The sequence below is a fragment of the Peromyscus californicus genome, unplaced genomic scaffold (genome assembly GCF_007827085.1).
Source record: "Peromyscus californicus insignis strain IS unplaced genomic scaffold, ASM782708v3 Scaffold_3__1_contigs__length_106647218, whole genome shotgun sequence".
In the NCBI taxonomy this organism is placed as follows: Eukaryota; Metazoa; Chordata; class Mammalia; order Rodentia; family Cricetidae; genus Peromyscus; species Peromyscus californicus.
Window position 1 is genome coordinate 53,763,822 of NW_026294551.1, and position 19,977 is coordinate 53,783,798.

Genomic DNA, 19,977 nt, shown 5'->3' on the forward strand with positions numbered 1-19,977 from the left:
AGAGTTGAGTGTGGCTGCAGACAGCTGTAAGCTCACCTCTCAGGAGGCGAGAGGATCGTTCTAGTTTGCTTTCTGCTGCTTTGATAAATACTGATCAAAACCAGTTTGTGGCCAGGCGGTAGTGGCACGGGCCTTTAATCCCAGCACTCAGGAGGCAGAGGCAGGCAGATTTCTGTGAGTTTGAGGTCAGCCTGGTCTATAGAGTAAATGCCAGGACTGTTTCACAGAGAAACCCTGTCTCAAACAAACAAACAAACAAACAAAAACCAGCTTGTGGAGGAAAGAGTTTATTATAGTTTATGGGCTTCAGGATAGGAATTGGAGGTCGGGACCTGGCGGTAGGAACTGAAGCAGAAACCACGAGGACCAGAGGGCTACTGCCTACTGGCTCGCTTCCCTCGGTCTCAGCCAGTGCTCTTATACAGCCTACGCTCATTTGCCCATGGGTGGCACTGCCCACAGTGGGCTAGGTCCTTCTATGTCAATTAGCAATTAAGAAACTGCTGCACAAACATGCCCAAAGGCCCACAGGCAAATATGATGGAGGCAGTTCTTCAGCTGAGGGTCCCTCCTCCCAGGTGACTTTAGCTTATGTCAAATTGACAACTGAAGCTGACTATGACAGGGGTCACAGCACAGGCTACAGAGAAGCTATCACAGGGTCACAGCACAGACTACAAAGCAAAATTCTGCTTCAAAGAAACAAAATCAATTCTAGGGGCTAGAGAGATGGCTCAGCAGTTAAGAACTGAGTTCAGAGGACCCGAGTTCCATTTCCAGCACCCACATCTGGCAGTTCACAACCACCTGGAACTCCAGCTTCAGGAGAGACAATGCCTTTGGCCTCAGTGGGCACCTGCACTCAGATGCACATATCCATACACAGACATATGCAAATAATTAAAAATAAATATTAAAAAAAAAACTAAGTCTGAGTCTTTAATTCCATCATTTCAGAGGCAGAGACAGGAGGATCTCTGTGAGTTCACGGCCAGCCTGGTCTACAGAGTGAGTTCGAGGCCAGCTAAAGATATATAGTAAGACCCTGTCTCAACAAGCAAAGGAAAAAAAAAACATTCAAAGTACCTTTGACTACTTACTTGTTTTGAGGTAGGGTTTCCCTATGAAGCTCAGACTGGTCTTGAACTTGGCATCCTCTTGCCTCTGCCTCCCAAGCTCTAGTGAGAAAGGAGCTAGTTCTCTGTAGGTGGTGAAGGAGGAGGGCCCACAGTAACAAGGGGCAAGCTGCTCAGGTATATAGCAGTGGGGACAGAAGCTGGCGTTACAATGAAGGTCGGGGCTTAAAGTGGCAGCATTAGGAGCATCGAGGAGGATGGGTAAAAGTTTGCAGCTGGCTGGGCTAGGACAAGGCTCCGTCCAATGACAGCAGGGCAGCTGTCCCTCGCCACCACAAAGTGCTTGAAGAACCTATGGAGGACATTATTGTCCTTCCCTATACCCTTGTGTCTAATGCACCTATTTGGTTTGGTTTGTCATTTTTTGAGACAGGGTTTCTCTGTGTAGCCCTGGCTGCCCTCAAACTCACAGAGATCCGCTTGCCCCTGCCTCCCGAGTGCTGGGATTAAAGGTGTGCACTACCACTGCCAGGCTTAATGCAGCTAATTTTAACAGGTTAAACCGTAAAGATGGCTTCTGACAAGAAGCTTTCACCTAGGAGACCACCTCAGGCCACCTGCCTTACAAATAAGGAGCTAAGTATGAGGTAACTAAGAAAGACTGCAGCCACACCCTGGTGACTGGGATAGGGCTAACTCTCTGCTGTGGTAAAGCTACAAGCAAGAACAAAGACGGCATAGTATAATAATGAACAGCATTTGTGACACCTGTAAGGTCAGAAGATAGTAATGCTGGCCAATTGACTGTCAGCTAGCAAAGCACCCAGGTCAAAGTTGGAGGGAAAGCTGGTTCTCTCCTTCCACATGTGGGTCCCAGGTCATCAGGAAAGTGCATCTACCCACTGTAGCTGGTCTTTCTCTGGACCACCAGCTCCCAAATAACAACACAGAGACTTCTTAGTAATTATGTAAGCTCAGCCTTTAGCTTAGGCTTGTCTCAACTAGCTCTTATAACTTAAATCAACACATTTTAATTAATCTATGTTCTGTCACGTGGTGTTACCTCTCTTCCATCTTGCACCTCCTGTTTCCTCTCCATGTCTGGCTGGTGACTCTGCCTTTCTTTTTCCCAGAGTCCTCTCTGTCCCCAGAAGTCCTGCCTATCTTCTTCCTGCCTAGCTATAGGCCATTCAGCTCTTTGTTAAACCAATCACAGTGAGTGACACATCTTCTGAGTGTACAAATATTCCATAACAACCAACTAAACCATATCACAGTCCTGAGGCAGGAGAATTGGCAGTTCAGTGCCGGGTTGGTTACTTAGCTGGGTTATGTCTTTACAGAGCAACAGTGAAAGTCAATTCTTTTGGGATGGGGAAATCAAAAGAACTGTCTAAAATTTAGGACCAGGACAACAGGAAGTGATAAGGAAGGATGCGATGTGGATAGACGGACCCATGGACCCATGAGTCTGAAAGAAGATAGAAAGCGAATTGTTTTCTCATTTCAACTCTGCTATAGGATTTTGTTTCTTTGTTTTGTTTTAGTTTTTTGTTTTCATGGTGGATATGTGAGTTCAGCCTCCTTTGTTTTAACTGAAAAAATATTATTCAGGACTAGAGAGATGACTCGGTAGTTAAGAGCATTTGCTGTTCTTTCAGATGAACCAAACTGGATTCCCAGCACCCACACTGGGTGGCTCATAACTGCTGTGACTCTTGATCTGTGGATCCAATGCCTCTGACCTCTGAGGGCATCTTCACTCAAGCACACTTATGCAGACCCATATACATAATGAAAATGAATAAAATATTTAAAGTTATTATTTTCCTGCATGTGGGTTTGCATGTATGTGTGTTTGAGGTTTGATGTAGGCTGGTCTTGAACTCAAGTAATCCTCCTGCCTCAGCCTCCTGAGCACTGAGATTTGAGGTTTGAGCCACCACAGCAGCCTCATAAGGTAGAGCTATCTCAGATGTCTCAGGGGCCATGTATTAGAGCAAGGCTTCTTCTCTTCTTTTCTACTTGTTTGTTTCTTTCTTCCTTTCTTTTTATATTTTGAGACAGGATTTCTCTGTGTAGCCCTGGCTGTCCTGGAACTCACTATGTAGACCAGGCTGGCCTCGAACTCAGAGATCCACCTAAAGCAGGGATTCTTAAAGTTTCTCCAGAAAAAAATTAAAGAGACACTGGTGTATATGTATATAAAATAGATATACTAATCAAACAGTTCCTGATAATGAGTCACAAAAAAATTATCTTAAAATAATTTCAAGAGTTGGAATTATTGAAAAGATGATCTATATAGCAAGTTCTAGTCTTGCTGGGGCTGCATAGTAAGACCCTGTCTCAAAAGTAAATAAATGAATGAGTGAGTAAGACATGAGAGAGGCTAAGGACCGGGGCAAGAGGGGATAGAAGGGTGATAAAGAGCAGGAACATGATTAAAGTATATTACACATACATGTATAAAAACATGACAATGAGCCGGGCAGTGGTGGCGCATGCCTTTAATCCCAGCACTGGGAGGCAGAGGCAGGCGGATCTCTGTGAGTTCGAGGCCAGCCTGGGCTACCAAGTGAGTTCCAGGAAAGGTGCAAAGCTACACAGAGAAACCCTGTCTCGAAAAACAAAACAAAACAAAAATTATTATAAATAAATAAATAAAATCGCCAGGTGTGGTCCTGAGCCCCTTTACTGCCAGCACAGAAGGGACAGAGGCAGCTGGACCTCTGTGAGGATGAGGCCAGCGAGGTCCACATAACAAGTTCCAGGCCATCCAGAGTTACATAGTGAGAACCCCGTCTAAATTAGTTAATTAACTAATTAATTAAAAAATTTAGAACTGGGCGGTAGTAACACACACCTTTAATCCCAGCACTCAGGAGGCAGAGGCAGGAGGATCTCTGAATTCGAGGCCAGCCTGGTCTAGAGTGAGTTTCAGAACAGCCAGGGCCAAACAGTGAGACTGCCTTGAAGAACAAACAAAAAATTTTAGATTTACTTATTTTATATGTATGAAGGTTTTATCTGCATGCATGCACACAATGTGCGTTCCTGTGGAGGCTAGAAGAGAGCAACGGATCCCTTAGAACTGGAGTTATGGATGGTTGTGAACCACCATATGGGTGCTAGAAACCAAACCCAGGTCCTCTGTAAAAGCAGTAAAAATGCTTTTAACCCCTGAGCCATCTCTCCAGCCTCATCTTTGATGAAAACCAAAACCATAAGCACCATAGTTCTCCTGTGCTCTGGAACACTGACGTTCTTCTTGTCCTGTTGGCCATCTCCAGCCCCCTCATAGACGCTCCTTTGTAAGTTGAATAATACCCCACTGTGCATGCGTACCACGTTCTGTTGACCCATCATCTGTGATGGAACACGGGATGTTTCTCCTTCAGCTCTCATGAATGATGCTGCTATGACTGTGGGTGTATACATATCTGTGTTCAGTTCTTTTGGAAATACACACACGCATGCACACACACACAGAGGTATAGCTCAGAGGTACAGTTCTTGCCTGACTTGTGGGAGGTTCGACATACACTTACATACATGTAAATAAAAATAAATTAGACATATATATGTATATGAGTATATATGTGTGTGTGTGTGTGTATATATATATATATATATATATATATATATATATATATATATATATGTTCCCCAACTTGGTATTTTTTTCTTTGTTTTGTTTTTCAACACAGGTTTTCTCTATGTTGCCCTGGCTGTGCTGGAACTCAATTTGTAGACCAGGCTGGCCTGGAATTCAAAGAGATCTGCCTGCCCAGTGTTGGAATACACTACACCTGGCCCCAACTTGTTTTTAAAATGACATCCTTAGTATCTAGTAAATTCTACTTACTTAGAGTTCTTTTTATAGATTTTGGTGTGTGTTCCATTAGCCCATCTAATCATGAAATTGCACTCTGCGTGAGTTATTTTGGTTTTGTTTTCTATTACAGTTTTAATAGATTTATTACATTTTATTCATGTATTTATGTGCTTGGATGCACACACCCAACAGCACAAGAGTAGAGGTCAGAGGTCAGACTCCATTTGCTCCTTCCTTTATGGGGGGTCTAGTAAGCAAACTCAGGCCATCAGGATTGGCTGAAGGTGCCTTTACCCACTGAGCCACCTCACCAGGCCCTACCTGTCTTTTTGTTTTGTCTCTAAAAAAATCACTTTGTAAAATTTGTTTGTTTATTTATTTATTTATTTAGATAGGGTTTCTTTATGCAGTCCGGCTATCCTGGAGCTTGCTGTGTAGATCAGGATGACTTCTAACTCACAGTGATCCTCCTGCCTCTGCCTCCCGAGTACTGGCACTAAAAAGGCATGCACCACCATTCCTGGCCTTTTTTTTTTTTTTTGAGACAGAGTTTCTCTGTGTAGCTTTGGTGCCTGTCCTGGATCTCTCTCTGTAGACCAGGCTGGCCTCAAACTCACAGAGATCCGCCTGGCTCTGCCTCCTAAGTGCTGGGATTAAAGGCGTGCGCCACCACCGCCTGGCTTCCTGGCCATTTTTTAAAAAGTATGTGTATATATGTGGATATATGGCCATGAGTGCAGGTGCCCATGGAGGGGCCTCATATCCCCCTGGAGCTGGAGTTATAGGTTGCTGTGAGCTGCATGATGTGGGTGCTAGAAACCAGAACCTGGGTCCTCGGCAAAAGCAGTACCAGCATTTAACCACTGAGTCACCCCTCCAGTGCACTCCCTGCCCACTGTCTGAATGAGTTTATTTTACAGCATGCTTTATTTATCAGAGACTAATCTCCTCTTTCCCAGATGTTCAGCACGAGCCCTGGCTTGTTAAGGTTTACAGTAGACTCCATCACTGCATCAGGGCAGACAGAAGACGGGATGCTGTCACCGGCCACCTGGTCACCCCTGAAGCAAAAAGAGGATTAGGAGGGAGTGGCTGTCAACCTCTCACTGAGCATAAGGACTAAGAATGGGGAGTTCCAAAAGGCAAATGGGGTGCCATGATGAGGAAAGGGATAGACGCTGAACAGGTGAAAACGGATGTCACCCATGATCCAGTAAACTCGTGATAAAGGTCCTGAAGTCATAGATCTGACACACTACTGCCCTGTCTACCGTATCCCCACCAGGATTAGCTCCGTCTTCCTTACAGCCCCACCAGATACGTCTGTGAACTGACGTGAACCACTTTGGTCCCTTTCAGAGGTGGCTGTAGCACACTCTTCCACACCCCATAAAAGTATTTATTACTGAGAAATAGCAGGCAAGTTCAACAACAGCCAGACAGCTGCTCCCCAAGCTGCATGGTGCCCACCCCCAGCCTTGCAGGAAACACCCCAGAGCAGACTTAACAGGCTCCCAGGTCAGAGAACTACAGATCTAGGATGGAGCAGCAGGAGGGAGAGAGAACCTTCAGAACCCAAGTCTCAGAGCCTTTTGAGTACTCAGGCTACAGACTTCATTTCCCCAATTGCGAAGAGAGTCTCTAAAACGGTCCTGAGATCTACACCCCAGCATGCTGGCACACATCTTTAATTCCAGCAATCAGGAGGCAGAGGCAGGCAGATCTGTGAGTTCAAGGCCAGTCCAGTCTACAAAGCAAGTTCCAGGATAGCCATGGATTGCCACATAACAGAGAGATCCTGTTTCTAAAGAACCAAAAATAAACAAATAGTCCTCAGATCTAGGAAGCCACTAACATCACAGCAAAATGAAAATATGTTTCTGATGCTTGCTGTTAAGACCGCTGATGTTGTCTTATGAGTATAGATGAGGGAACTGAGGCAGAGGGGGGGTGAATGGCTTTGGGGTGGGGCAACATCTGGGTTCAGAGCCGCTGCTCCACAGTTATAGAAAAACAAGAAGCAACTAGTTGGTATTTAAGGACTAGAGAGGAGACTAGGGTGGGGCTAAGGTTTATACCTCAGCTGGGAGAATGCTTGCCTAGGATGCACATGACCTTGTTTCATCCCCAAGGCCACAAAAACTGAGCATGGTTGAGCAATCCTTCCTGATAGGAGGATCAGACAGACATTCAAGGTCATCCTTCACTGCATAGCAAGCTCCAGACGGCGTCGGACACTGAGACCTTGTCTTAAAATAAATAAACAAATAAAAGGGGGTGTCGGAGTTAAGGGCAGAGGATAAAAACACCTACTCCCAAGCCTAAGATCTGGTGGATGTAGAGTACCAACTCTGGTAAGTTGTCTTCTGACCTCCACACACATGTGGCCACACACACATACAAGCATATAAAATTAATCAATAAAATGTAATTAAGAAGTAGTAGTAGTGCCAGGTGCTTTTGGGACTGGAAATGCTTTGAAATCCTAAGCTGAATCCTCAGCCCCACACAGAGGAGGAGGAGGAGGAGGAGGAGGAGGAGGAGGAGGAGGAGGAGGAGGAGGAGGAGGAAGTAGCAGCAGTAGTCAGCAAAGAGATAGTGCTCACCTACATTTATTTAATGGGCTGGAGACAATGTAGCAATTCTAACACTCTTAGGATTAATCTGCACTAATGTTACCTCTGACTCTGCCTTTTCTGTTTTTCTTTTTGAGAAATGGACGAAGCTGGGATCAAGATGTACGACACCATGCCAGAGTTCTATTACTTTTTAAATTTTTTTTTTTTTAATTTGGGGGGGAAACCAGCTTAATTGTGCTATTTTTAAATTGTACAAGTTTTTAACACCTCCCATCCCATATGTAGTCTCTTAAAATTACAGGAAACCATCACCAAAAAGATGGACTGCTTCAGGAATGTGTGTGTCATCCTTGCACAGGGGCCATGCTAATCTCTGTGGCCTTCCCGGGTTAGTATACATGCTGTGGAAGCAAGCACTTATAAAAACACTACATCCAATGTATATAAACTAGTTAGAACCTTGTGAAACAAATCCATCAAAATTCAGAGAGGTAGATGTGATGGACTGACCAGCAGGAGACTGAGTTTCCTAGCATATGTGTTACAAGGAAGCCTTGTACAGACTTCTCATTTAGTTTTCTTAAATCCACTGCTGCGTAAAAGTGCTTTGAGAAACCTTTGAAAGATTTGACTACAAAAAGGAGCAGACTTTCTGAGGGTTCAAAGGGATCTGTACTTGACAATCCAGTCAGCAGAGAATAATACTGAAGACAGAACTGTATCAAGTCTGCAGCTGCCTGGGGAACCTTTGCAGGTTGAACTCAGCCTCCATCCCGAGCTACAGAAACACCACGCTCATCATGGCGTTGATGCTGGGGGAACCCAGCACGGAACCTCCAGAACTGGGCTAACTTCTCCATCCCTACAACAGGTAGCAAGGTGCTCTTGTTTTGCTTTAGACAGGGTCTCACTATGTAGCCCTGGCTGACTGGAAACACTGTGTAGACCAGGCTGACCTTGAACTTGTGGCACTCCTTTCTCTGCATGCTGAGCGCTGGAACTGTGGGCCTGCATCACCATCCTGGCTGAGGATTTCACCCACGGCCTCAAGGATAACAAGTATGCACTTACCAGTGAGCTGTACCTCCAGCGTAAATATAACCTACTTAATCGCAAGTTCACACTGTTTAATTTTAAATAATAGCTATATTTGGCAACCTGTCAGTAAAGCTTCTGAAAAAGCAAATTTTTCCATGTTCGGTAAGACACATGAAAGGGTGTGGACTTCTCAGAGAGTCGTACTCAAGTTTCTCAACAATAGCTGAGACAGATAATATTTTGGTGGCTCTCAAGTTACAATTTAAAGTGTCGCTAAGAAACCCTAATCATTTTTTTTTTTTGTAGCATATACCACAATTTACACAATTAAATAACTTGGGAGTACTAGAAGTCTTTCTTTCCTGCCTCTGTATGCCCAAAGCTGAGAGTATGGGTCATATTTCATTTCTTTTCCCGGTACTATTAACGGTGCTTTGCCTGTGGCTAGGTCACTGAATGAATGCTAGATGAAGGGGTGCTCAAGGTCGTGGGTCAGGCTGTGTCTAGGGCGTCCTCAGAAAGCATCTCCTTGGGAAGCACGGTGAGTGGGTATGGGTGCTCTAGACTACTCACCAACTAGAAGAGCTTTGCCAGAACTCTGGCAGGTGTCCAAATACCCACCAGCCAAGGAACCACCTTAGACTGTCACTTCTGCCACAGACACGAAATCTAAGCAACCAGACACACACAGACACAAGTAACTAGAGTTGTGGCCAGTTGTGTTCCAGTGGTGAAACGTGGCTGGAAAGTTCTGCAGTTACCACATTAAAAAATAAGTGTGATCGTCAGAGAATCAGATAGGAGCAACCAGGATGTTGTCAGGTCCTGGCCACACGGAAATGCTAATCAGCAGATCATGCAAGCTCCAATCATCATTTTCTATCTGCCCTCCAGAGGAGGAACAGGTAAGGATTAACCTCCTGACGATAAGGAGCGCACGGGGCCCATTCCTAATTAGGTAAAGACATTTCCGGTTAAAGCGAGGGTGAGAATGTGACCGTCTTTTAGCACAAACCCAGTGTTTCAGGATTCTCGCAATCATAGAGGAATATCTGTGTGAAAGTCGCTTAATATAAATTATTTTCCATTCAGCGCCAAAACGGGAGAAATAAAACCTCCCAGAATACTCCGCTCACATCCGGCAAATTAGAAGCCCTATGTGCAGTGCTTATTTACATATCTCCGCCCACTTACTTCCGTCTATCTTGTACCGTAAAAATCCAAATAGAAGGACCACCTATTAGCTCGTGCCTTAGGGAAAAAAAGGCCTTTATTTACACCAGCTTCTTGGCCCACTCATTTGTCTTCTGAAAAACAGCATCAGACTAGTACTATAAAATGTATTTTATTTACAAGGCTCTAAAAATAAAATTATAACCCAAGGTTTGAGAGATCTCATCCCAACACGGCCATTCTCTGCTTAGAAGCAGTTGGGAGGGGCAAAAGGGTAGAGAGAGAGAAAACTGAAGCCTATGCCTTTCTTCCCCCAACCGGAGCAAGCGCATCACTTTTCCAGCCTTGGTTCCTAAGTCCGGATCGTGCTCAGAAAGGTTTCTTTTTCAGCCCAAAGACAGCGATGAATAATGCTGTTTCAGTGAGAGCTGGGAAGGCGCTGTGAAAAGGAGGGGGCGGGTTCAGGGCCCCTCCCAACACAAATACCCAAACCTCCAAACCCTACATGGGACTGGGTTTGGGGATGGATATGAAACTTCAGAACACTATTAATTTCACAGGTGCGGGAAAAGGTCTAGGCAGGGGAAAGCTTCAGATTTGGGATAGACTTTCCACCCCCACCCCGTTCTGAAATATTGGGTGCTAAAAACGGCACCTGCAGAAGGCAAAAATGTACCAGTATGTGGTACATTCCCATCGCTCGAATATGAAGAAAGAGAGGGCCACAGACGCGCTACAGTGGGCTGCAATGGCTTAAGAACAGCAGTCAAGGAAAATAACAGGCAGTGCTGGGCCCCTTTGGTGTCTGGACCTGGGTTCATCTCTCCTTCCCTTCCCATAAAGCAAGTGCCAGCGTTGGCAGCCATGCTTAAGAGGCCGGAGCTCAGCCGGGAGGTGGTGGTGCACACCGTTAATCCCCAGTACTTGGGATGCCGAGGCAGGAGGATCTCTGTGAGTTCAAGGCCAGCCTGGCTTACAAGACAGTTCTAGGACAGCCAAGGCTATGTAAAGAAACCCTGTCTCAAAAGACAAAAACAAAACAAAAAAGATGGAACCCCTTCTACATAACTAGGGCAACCCCGCACACTTCTGGGGCGGTTAATGTCACATACACCCTAAGCCACACAAGAATAGCTACAGGCCTGATACACTGCCGGGATCTCTCCAGTGTCCGGTCCTCCTTGTCCACAGATCAGGAGTCAAGAGCCGCCTTCTTCTGTTCTGTTCTTTTCTTTTTTGGAGACAGCTGTGTAAGAGCCCTGGTTGCCCGGGAACTCACTCTGTAGACCAGGGTGGCCTCGAACTCACAGATCCACCTGCTCCTGCCTCCCTAGGAGTGTTAGGATTAAAGGCCTGTCTGTGGCACCACATCCGGCCATCAAGAACCTTCTTTTGTGCCTCATTTTCTCGGCTCCTTCTGCGTTCTCGTATTGCTTTTCATTTTACATACCCAACAGCATAGTGTTTATCACACTGATTTACAGATGTGTATCTCCGGCCCCCTCAAACGAGGGGAAAAGGCCTGACTCCCACCCGGGGGTCGCCAGAACCTGGTTCATAACAGGGTTTAACCACTGTCTGAAGACTATTCATTCCCCGTGCTGTCTAAGACCTCTCACCTAGAGAGATTCGCTTTGCCACCCGGGCAGAGACTTTGTGCCCAAAGGGTCTCAAGAGGTGCAAAGAACGGGGACTCGGAGATGAGGCATGTGGGACCCGCTCGGCAGGTCGAAAGGATACAGAGGAGGCTCTGGGTGCTGTTGAACATGGAAACTCCTGAGAGGAAGCCGGCCAGCTCCACCGCAAAGAGGCCCAGGGTGAGGCAGAGCGCGGTCACCAGTCTGCAGAGAGGACAGGATGAGGTCGGATCAGGCCTTCCGAACGACGCTGAAGACCCCTGCACGCCCACCCCGCCCCCGGGAGCTCACTGGACGTCCTGCTTCTCGTATTCCTCCGGGGTGAACTTGAGAGGCAGGCAAGCCTGGATGTTGCTTTCCTGGTGAGCCGGGCAGAAAAAGAAAAAAAAAAGAAAAAGAAAAGTCAAAGGAGGGACTGGGCTGCGGGGACAGGTCGGGGAGGGCCCCGGGAACGGGACCGAGGGGGCTGAGCTGAGCGGGGTCCTCTCCAGGAGGAGACGCGGAGGGCGCCCGCCCCGCCCGCCCGCCCGCCCGCCCGCGTCCTACCCGGGACCAGAAGAGCGTCATGACAACCACCAGATGAGCCAAGAGCGTCAGGAACCGAGAGGGCACGAGCCCGGTGATCCGGCCCATGGCCTCGGGGACCCAGAGGGTCGCTCCTCCAGCCTCCTTCCCGCGCGCCCGGCCCGGCGCCTGCCGGTTGCCATGGTAACCGCGTCCGCCGGCGCCAGCGCGGCCGTCTTCCGGAAGTCTCGCGATAGCGCCGCGCCCTTCGCCCCTCGCCCGGGGTCTGGGAGGTCCGGGGATCCTAAAGCGATGCTCGACCTCCCTGGAGCCGGCGAGGCGGCGTGCGGTGGGGGTGGACCCGCCGGGGGCGCCCCCGGAACCACTCCCTGAGCACGAGGAGACGAGGGCACGAACGGAGAGGAGGGCGTGCGTCCTGTCGCCCAACCCCTGGGTGTCGGTGGCCTCCCAGTTTAATGAGAGATTTGGCGAGCGCAGAAACGCGCAGCCGTGGGAGGGCTAGACTAGGATGTGGGTGAGGCGAGGGCTTCGGGAAGTGAGCGATGGACGGCAACAGCTTTGAGTCCCCGGGAGGTTTAGCCCAGGCTGGGATGCTGACCCAGCATCCGTTTCAGTCTTTGAGATGTCAGGCCCCGGACATTGTTCAGTTACAGACCAAGACCCTGTTCCTAGGGCGACCGGACAGATCTGGGGCTGATTGGAAAGTTCTCACCACCTTCCCGGTTCACAGTGGAGTCCACTGTCAACGGAACTCCTCTCAAGAACTCCTCTTCTTTACCTTTCAGCCCGTCTAAACGACAAGGCTCAGAGGTATTTCTGATTTAATTCATTCAACAAATCTTTATTGACGGCTCCCAAATGCCAGGCACTGTGCTTGGCTCTGAGAGTACGTTGATATATAAACTAAAGTCTCTCCCTCCAGTTTTATAATCTAGGGAGGGAGATCGGTAACAAACATTTAAAAAGAAGAAGGAAAAAAAAAAAAGCCCTGCAAGTTAATGGGTACTATAAATAAAAAGGATAACACAACTAATATCAAAGGAGAGTTTTGGAAACAGATAATTCCTAAATTTTTGTTTTAAGGAACTGACCAAAACCGAGAAGAAATGTGTTTGTCTTCCTAGAGTAATAAATGAGTTTCCTTTTCCTAAGCCAAGTAGTGAAAAAATTCAGAACTCAGAGTCAAAATATTTCAGTTAAAGGTTATGAAAGACTGAGGAGTTCTGAATGAAGGGGGCAAATCTGGCATGACATGAGATCCCAAACCAGATAAAAGGACACACACACACACATGAGATCCCAAACCAGGTAAAAGAACCCTCCCCCCCCCCATATGAGATCCCAAACCAGATAAAAGGACACACACACACACACACACACACACACACACACACACACACACGAGATCCCAAACCAGATAAAAGGACCCTACATACACACACATGAGATCCCAAACCAGGTAAAAAAAACCCTCTTACGCACTTTTATTAGAAAAGACTGTGGTGGAATGCTGGACAAAATTTGTATAGGGTTTGTAACTTAGATAATAGCGTTGTGAAAGTGTAATTTTCTGATTTTTCTCAGTGTTGGAGATAAATTCCAGGCCTCTTTCGTATAGGTAAGCACTCTCCACTGAGGTATACTCCCAGCCTCCTTTCCGAGCCTTATAGTATTATCACTAATGCATGGAACAGCATTCTAAAACCTAAGGAATCATTCATAGCATTAAAGGCCCCTATTTATTCAACTCCTCACATATTTAAGACTTCTGTGTGTGTGGTGCACTGAGAAATTCAGGGTCTGGACCATGCTAAGCAAGTACTTTACTACTGAGCCCCTCCACTCAAGATCCTATATAGTGAAACTATATAATAACTTTTTCATATAAAACTGAATCTTAAGCTGGGTAGGGAGCAAACACCTATAATGCCAGAATTTTGGAGGTGAAGGAAAGGGTCAGAAATTCAAGGTCATGCTCGGTTATGTAGTGAGTTCTAGGTCAGGCTGCCCTATGTAAGATCCTGTCTCAATAAAATCTCAACAAAACAAAACAAACCCAAAACAACAACAACAAAAATTAGAGAGATGGCCCAGCAGTTAAGAGCACATGGCACACGCCTTTATTCCCAGCACTCAGGAGGATCTTTGTGAGTTCAAAGCCAGCCTGGTCTGCAGAGCAGCTTCTAGGACAGCCAGGGCTGTTAACACAGAAAAACACTGTCTGGAAAACAAACAAACAGTACATAATGCTCTAGCTAAATTCAGGTCCTTAACACCCATAGTGTGCAGTTCACAACCTCCTGTAGCTCCAGTTCCAGGGGAGTCAGTGCTCTCTTCTGGCAGACACACACACACACACACACACACACACACACACACACACACACACACACTTAAATTGCCAGAGCTGGGCGAAGGTGGAGGACGCCAGGTGGATCTCTAAGAGTTCGAGACCAGCCTGGTTTACAGATTGAGTTCCAGCACAGCCAAAGCTACGCAGAGAAACCTTATCTCAGGGCAGGGGTGTGGAGTCTTTAAAAAAAGAAAACATATCCCGGAGGTAGGGGAGGTGGTGGTAGTCTTTAAAAGTAAGTTTAGGGCTAGAGAGATGGCTCAGCGTTTACGAGCACAGGCTGCTCTTCCAGAGGACCCAGGTTGAATTTCCAGCACCCACATGGCTGCTCACAACTGTCTATAATTCCGGTTCCAAGGGATCTGACATCCTTACACAAACATATATGTGCAGGCAAAATATCAATGTACATAAAATAAAAATAATTAAAAAGTAGATTAACTAGTTAATTAATTTAATCAAACCACCTCTTAGCTCCACGTGGTGATACACTCCTGTAATCTCAGCATTTTGGATGTAGAGGCAAGAGCAGTGTGGGTTCCAAGACAGCCAGGGCTAACAGACATTTTGTTTTGTTTTGTTCGAGACCGGTCTCACTATGTAGCTCTGATTTTCCTGGAACTCACTATGTAGATTAGGCTAGCCTCAAACTCAGAGATCCTCCTGCCTCTGCCCCTCCCTCTGCTGGGGTCAAAGGTGTTCGTTCACCACCTACATTTATTATTTATTTATTATTTTTAATAACAAGAGATGAGTTTTTTGTATTCTCCATCATGGAAGTTAAGGGTGCAGTAAAACATGCAAGCATGCTTAGGGCGCAGAGATGAAAGGATGGGAGATTCCTGTCTCTCCCCTGCCTGCGACTCGTGAGGTTGAGCATGGTGACCGTGTAGCAAGTTTGACTATTCCCAGGCGGAAGACGCTGTATCATAGGATGAAGAGTGAGAAAAAGCCAAGGGCATGCTTTTGAAGATTTCCCAAGATCCCAGGGCAGGAGTCAGCCAGCTCTGTGGAGATCTGGGGAAACAGCATTCCAGACGGAGGGAGGAGCAAGGGCTGTGTTTGCCAGACAGAAAGGAAGCCAGGGATTCTGGGGCCGACAGAAGAGGGAGAGAAGATCAGACTGATGTTGGAGCGGTAAACAAGAGCTGAATTCTCTCAGCTTCTGCAGCCATGGCGCAAGACATAGTCAGATTTGTATTCTAGCCTCTGGCTGCAACATGGAAAACAGATTTTTTTTTTTTTTTGGTTTTTCGAGACAGGGTTTCTCTGTGTAGCTTTGCGCCTTTCCTGGGACTCACTTGGTAGCCCAGGCTGGCCTCGAACTCACAGAGATCCGCCTGGCGCCACCACCGCCCGGCTCGGAAAACAGATTTTAAGTAGAAGATGAATGGGGAAGATCTAGAAGGGATAGGTTGGGACTCAGATCAGAGGGAATCAAGCTGTGGATTGGAGGGGATCAAGAGGTACTGATTTTTTATTTTTATTTTTTTTCAAGACAGGTCTCACTTCGTAGTCCTGGCTAGCCTGAAGTTCACTGAGTATTCTAGGCTGGCCTTGTACTTACAGCAGTTTTCCTGTCTCAGCCTCCCAAGTTCTGGGATCACCAGCATGAACCTTGATGCCTCCATGAGAAATATGTAGAGGAAAAAGATCTGGGTCTGGCTGTGGGGTCTGGTGTTCTAGCATCCATCTGGGAGTTTGGGCTTTTCTGCATATAGTGGTTCCAGCCTGTGGGGGTCACTAGATGGTAGAAACCAGGGTAATTACACTTCGTGTTATGGTAACGAGACTGAGCATTGTAGGTCTGTCCTGTTATTTTCCATGACCTTGGTTCTCAGGAGACTGCCCTAGAAAAGCTGTTTCTGAGTTTTAGTGCCACTCTGTGGCCATAGGAAGTACTATGGGTGACTCATTTCTCCTAATGTTTGTGGTACACACACACACACACACACACACACACACACACACACACACACACACACACGGGGGTGGGGGGCAGGGAGACGGTAATGACAACAATCAGGAAAAGTGACCCAGAACATTATCTGATAGTTCACCCTTGTTAGGAAGGGACAAAAGAGTATATATACATCTCTGAATTTGGGCACTGCCAGGGTCTGGGAGACATGCTTCCTTCTCAGGCAGCTGCTCTGGAGTCTGGGCATAGGCATTCCATTCAACATGTGCTGGGCATCAGCGTCACCCTAGACTTACTGGGTTGGTCTCCAGATGGGTTGCTAGGAATGGACTCACTTTGGCAGCCTGTGGACATCACAGTGGAGGCCTATGCTAACATCTCCAGAGAGGTGCACCACTGGGGATGATCAGAAAAGAATGCTTTCCCCCGGATGTGAGAATCTGCCTTCCGGGAACGTCCGGATCTCAGGACCAGACTACCTGAATCAAGGATCGAGACCCTCCCGAACGAACAATGCTAGGCTGCCTTCATGCTTTGACCAGCCTGTCCACTACCGCTCCAATACCAGTGACCAACGGTAGGGGCTGCTTAACTCCTCCACTTCCTCCAGGCTTAATGAACCCGAGGTGCTGAGGACCACCCACATGGTGGGACAGAGCTGGCAGTTTAAGAGGGAGTGCCAACAGAGGTCAGGCATGAGCTGCTGGCACATCATGGAACCGCCGGCAAACTGGCATGTGATCTGTGCTGAGTACATGTGCCCAGGCCACCATCTTTTCTTTTTTTGGGGGGTGGTGGTTTGAGACAGGGTTTCTCTGTGTAGTTTTGGTGCCTGTCCTGGATCTTACGCTGTAGACCAGGCTGACCTTGAACTCACAGAGATCCGCCTGCCTCTGTCTCCCAAGTGCTGGGATTAAAGATTTTTTGTTTTGTTTTTTAAATGACCAGAACTTTAAAGCTAGTTTTAGTCCCGTATTCCTGTAATTCTAGCACTAGGAAGGCTGAAGCCAAAGGAATCCAAGTTCAAGGCCAGCTTAGGCAACTGAGACACTGTCTTTAAAACAAACAAACGAACAAACAAACAAAATAAGTAGAGGTTGATGAGATGGCTCAATGGTTAAGAGCACATACCGTTTTTTCTGAGGATCTGAGAGTTCAATCCCCAAGACCCATATCAGGTGGTTTACAACTGCCTGTAACCCCAGCTCCGGGGGATCCCACACCTCTGTGCTCTGTGGACAATTGCATTTATGTGCACATACCCTTCCCACATATTAAAATAATAAAAATAAATTCTAAAAAAAAAAAAAGTAACGATAAGATTACAAAACCCGGCCGGCAGTGGTGGTCCCAGTCCTCCGGAAGCAAGGCAGGCTAATCTACGTGAGTTTGAGGCCAGCCTGGTCTACGCAGAGAGCTCCAGGACAACAAGGCTACACAGAGAAACCCTGTCTCAAAAAACAAAAAAACTTACCAAAAAAAAGGATTACGTAAGTGTACTAAGTAGCCAGCCTATATATGAATTGTATATGAAGGGCCCACAAGCATTAACAGCTCAACTTCTTGATTCTGTAAACCCAAGAAGCTAAGACTTGATCCGGACGTCAAAGAGCCTTTGATTTTAAGGCAGTGAGTGATGGAGGACCTTCTGGAGCCCAGGAGATCAGAGAGGAGCTTGATATAGCAAGCCAGCCCGGGAGGCTGAGAGGACGGGCATGGGCACCGGCAGAATTCCTAAGGGAATGGAACGATGGGATGGGGGGCTGGGAACCGCATGTGAGGGAGAGGGAAGGGTCAGGAGTCTCCCATCTCCACAGGCCTGTCATGGCACGTGCAGAAGACCCGGCAGGAAGAGAAGACTAGCCGAGGGGAGGTGTGCACAGGCGCCCACACCAGCGTCTGTGAGCAAGATGCAGGAGGCCCGGCTGTGTACAGCTGAGAGCTGCTGGAGCCAGAGAAGACAGGCCGCTGACGAAAACATTTTGAAGGCGAAGAGAGACGCGGGGAGGGCCAACAAACGGCTGAGGGTCTGGATCCAGTGAAGACCAGGCCTTAGCAGTGTGATAGCCGAGGCTCAGACCAGTGCTCGCCTTTCGGGAGAGAGAAGCACCATTGACCTCCTTTCACGTGACCTTCAGGACTCCAGGGACAGTCTCGGGGAGGCCATGGAGCCAGAGCTGTGAAGCTGCTTGCTCTGAGTTCAGATTGTGGGGCTTCCTCCCAGGGGAGAGGTCCGTCCATTCTTCGGGTTTCCAGGAACATTTCAAAAAAAAAAAAAGGGAGGTGAGCGTGGGTGGGGGGTGACTGCGGAGCGGGGGAAGCCTCCCTAGAGTAGCCATGAGGTGACCTGTACACGACCGTGGCCGGCCGGCCTCGTGGCGCAACGGTAGCGCGTCTGACTCCAGATCAGAAGGTTGCGTGTTCAAATCACGTCGGGGTCAGCTTCCCCTTTTTCCTGTTTTAGTTTCCCTTATTTGTCCCAGTGCTCAAAGACGAAATATCTCTTGAAGAACGAGAACGAGAAGCTCGGGAGCCCAATCTCGTCGGCGCCCTGTCAGTATAGCTCAGTGATCTCGTGAGTGTTTTTGCGGATAATCCAGGTAATTCTGGGCAAAGAGCAGGGCTCCCAAGGGCAGCCCGCCGAAGTAGGAACAGTCAGTGTCCCCGGCCGCCGAGGGATAGAACCGCTCGGCGAGTACGCTCTGCAGCGACGGACACGTTCGCGGAAGTGCAAAAAGGGCGCCTGTCGGGCGTAAGGGTTCAGGTCTCAGAGAAGCCAATCCACATGGAGATCCCGGGGACGAGGTGGCCGAGTGGTTAAGGCGATGGACTGCTAATCCATTGTGCTCTGCACGCGTGGGTTCGAATCCCATCCTCGTCGTGTGTAGCTTCCGAGGTCTACATTCAGTTTTGTAATTTAAAGACAAGGATTTCTACCGCCGGCATAACTCCGCAATCAGTGAGTCTTCACAACCCACCCTGGTGTTCGGTCCTTTCTGCTACCTTTTCCAGCACGACTAAGACATGTTTCCTGTTTGTTCATCTGCCCTGGAGTTGACCTGGCCAAGTAGTGAAGGTGTTGCACCACCATGTGGGCGCCGTGGCTTAGTTGGTTAAAGCGCCTGTCTAGTAAACAGGAGATCCTGGGTTCGAATCCCAGCGGTGCCTCTGTTCTTCACTTTTACGGAAACAAGAAAAGCTCCAACACATCTTAAGACCTCAACGTCACGTCGATGCTCTCACTGCCCAGTGTCGGGCGTTCTGGTGATTTTGTATTTCGGAGTGGGTGCTAGAACCTCTCATTTACTCCCTGACCGGCAAACAAGTGCCCAAATCGCATCATTCGGGCTTGTCAGAATTGCAACTCGATTGCTGACTCGAGGTGGTACTCCCTTGGCTGGTTTGGATATTCTGTTTTTTCATCTTTCAAAATGACTTTGACTTTTTTGGAGAGTAGGAATGTGTATCTATTTACATGACTTCAAAATAGCAACATCTTCACGACTGGCCGGTTAGCTCAGTTGGTTAGAGCGTGGTGCTAATAACGCCAAGGTCGCGGGTTCGATCCCCGTACGGGCCACAATAGTTCATTTTCTTGGAGTTTCATATATACTGTTTCTTTCTCTGCATTATTAGACGAAGGTATGAAATTCTCAGTTTGACTTTTATTCTTGATTTCAGTTTTATTCTTTTTAGCAAGGTGGCCTTACTAGTTTTAATTATTTTTCCGAGGAGACATCTAAGAACACATAAAGTAGTACTTCTAATCATGAAACAGTTTGAACTAAACAAATGTACTGGAATATATCCAAAATGTGGGAGTGTCTTGTGTGGTGG

The 19,977-nt window shown here is 47.4% G+C and overlaps 1 protein-coding gene and 6 non-coding genes across 7 annotated transcripts; 4 read left to right on the plus strand and 3 right to left on the minus strand.

Annotated features, from left to right (window-relative positions):
• Positions 1-7,806: 7,806 nt before the first annotated feature.
• On the minus strand, positions 7,807-7,910 carry LOC128123516 (U6 spliceosomal RNA). Its single transcript, XR_008222697.1, has one exon. It is a non-coding gene; the product is annotated as a U6 spliceosomal RNA (small nuclear RNA).
• A 1,413-nt stretch (positions 7,911-9,323) lies between these two features.
• LOC128123535 (U8 small nucleolar RNA) lies at positions 9,324-9,458 on the minus strand. The gene has a single exon (XR_008222714.1). It is a non-coding gene; the product is annotated as a U8 small nucleolar RNA (small nucleolar RNA).
• Positions 9,459-9,860: 402 nt separating this feature from the next.
• Positions 9,861-12,086, minus strand: Tmem107 (transmembrane protein 107). Its single transcript, XM_052758592.1, has 5 exons — positions 11,888-12,086; positions 11,633-11,700; positions 11,445-11,545; positions 10,360-10,456; positions 9,861-10,143 (listed from the first exon to the last, which is right to left on the minus strand). Exons 1-5 carry the CDS (start codon positions 11,972-11,974, stop codon positions 10,074-10,076), a joined length of 423 nt encoding a protein of 140 aa, XP_052614552.1. The 5' UTR covers positions 11,975-12,086; the 3' UTR covers positions 9,861-10,073.
• Positions 12,087-18,509: 6,423 nt separating this feature from the next.
• Trnaw-cca (transfer RNA tryptophan (anticodon CCA)) lies at positions 18,510-18,581 on the plus strand. Its single transcript has one exon. It is a non-coding gene; the product is annotated as a tRNA-Trp (tRNA).
• A 358-nt stretch (positions 18,582-18,939) lies between these two features.
• Trnas-gcu (transfer RNA serine (anticodon GCU)) lies at positions 18,940-19,021 on the plus strand. Its single transcript has one exon. It is a non-coding gene; the product is annotated as a tRNA-Ser (tRNA).
• A 213-nt stretch (positions 19,022-19,234) lies between these two features.
• Trnat-agu (transfer RNA threonine (anticodon AGU)) lies at positions 19,235-19,308 on the plus strand. The gene has a single exon. It is a non-coding gene; the product is annotated as a tRNA-Thr (tRNA).
• A 338-nt stretch (positions 19,309-19,646) lies between these two features.
• Positions 19,647-19,720, plus strand: Trnai-aau (transfer RNA isoleucine (anticodon AAU)). Its single transcript has one exon. It is a non-coding gene; the product is annotated as a tRNA-Ile (tRNA).
• Positions 19,721-19,977: the final 257 nt, after the last annotated feature.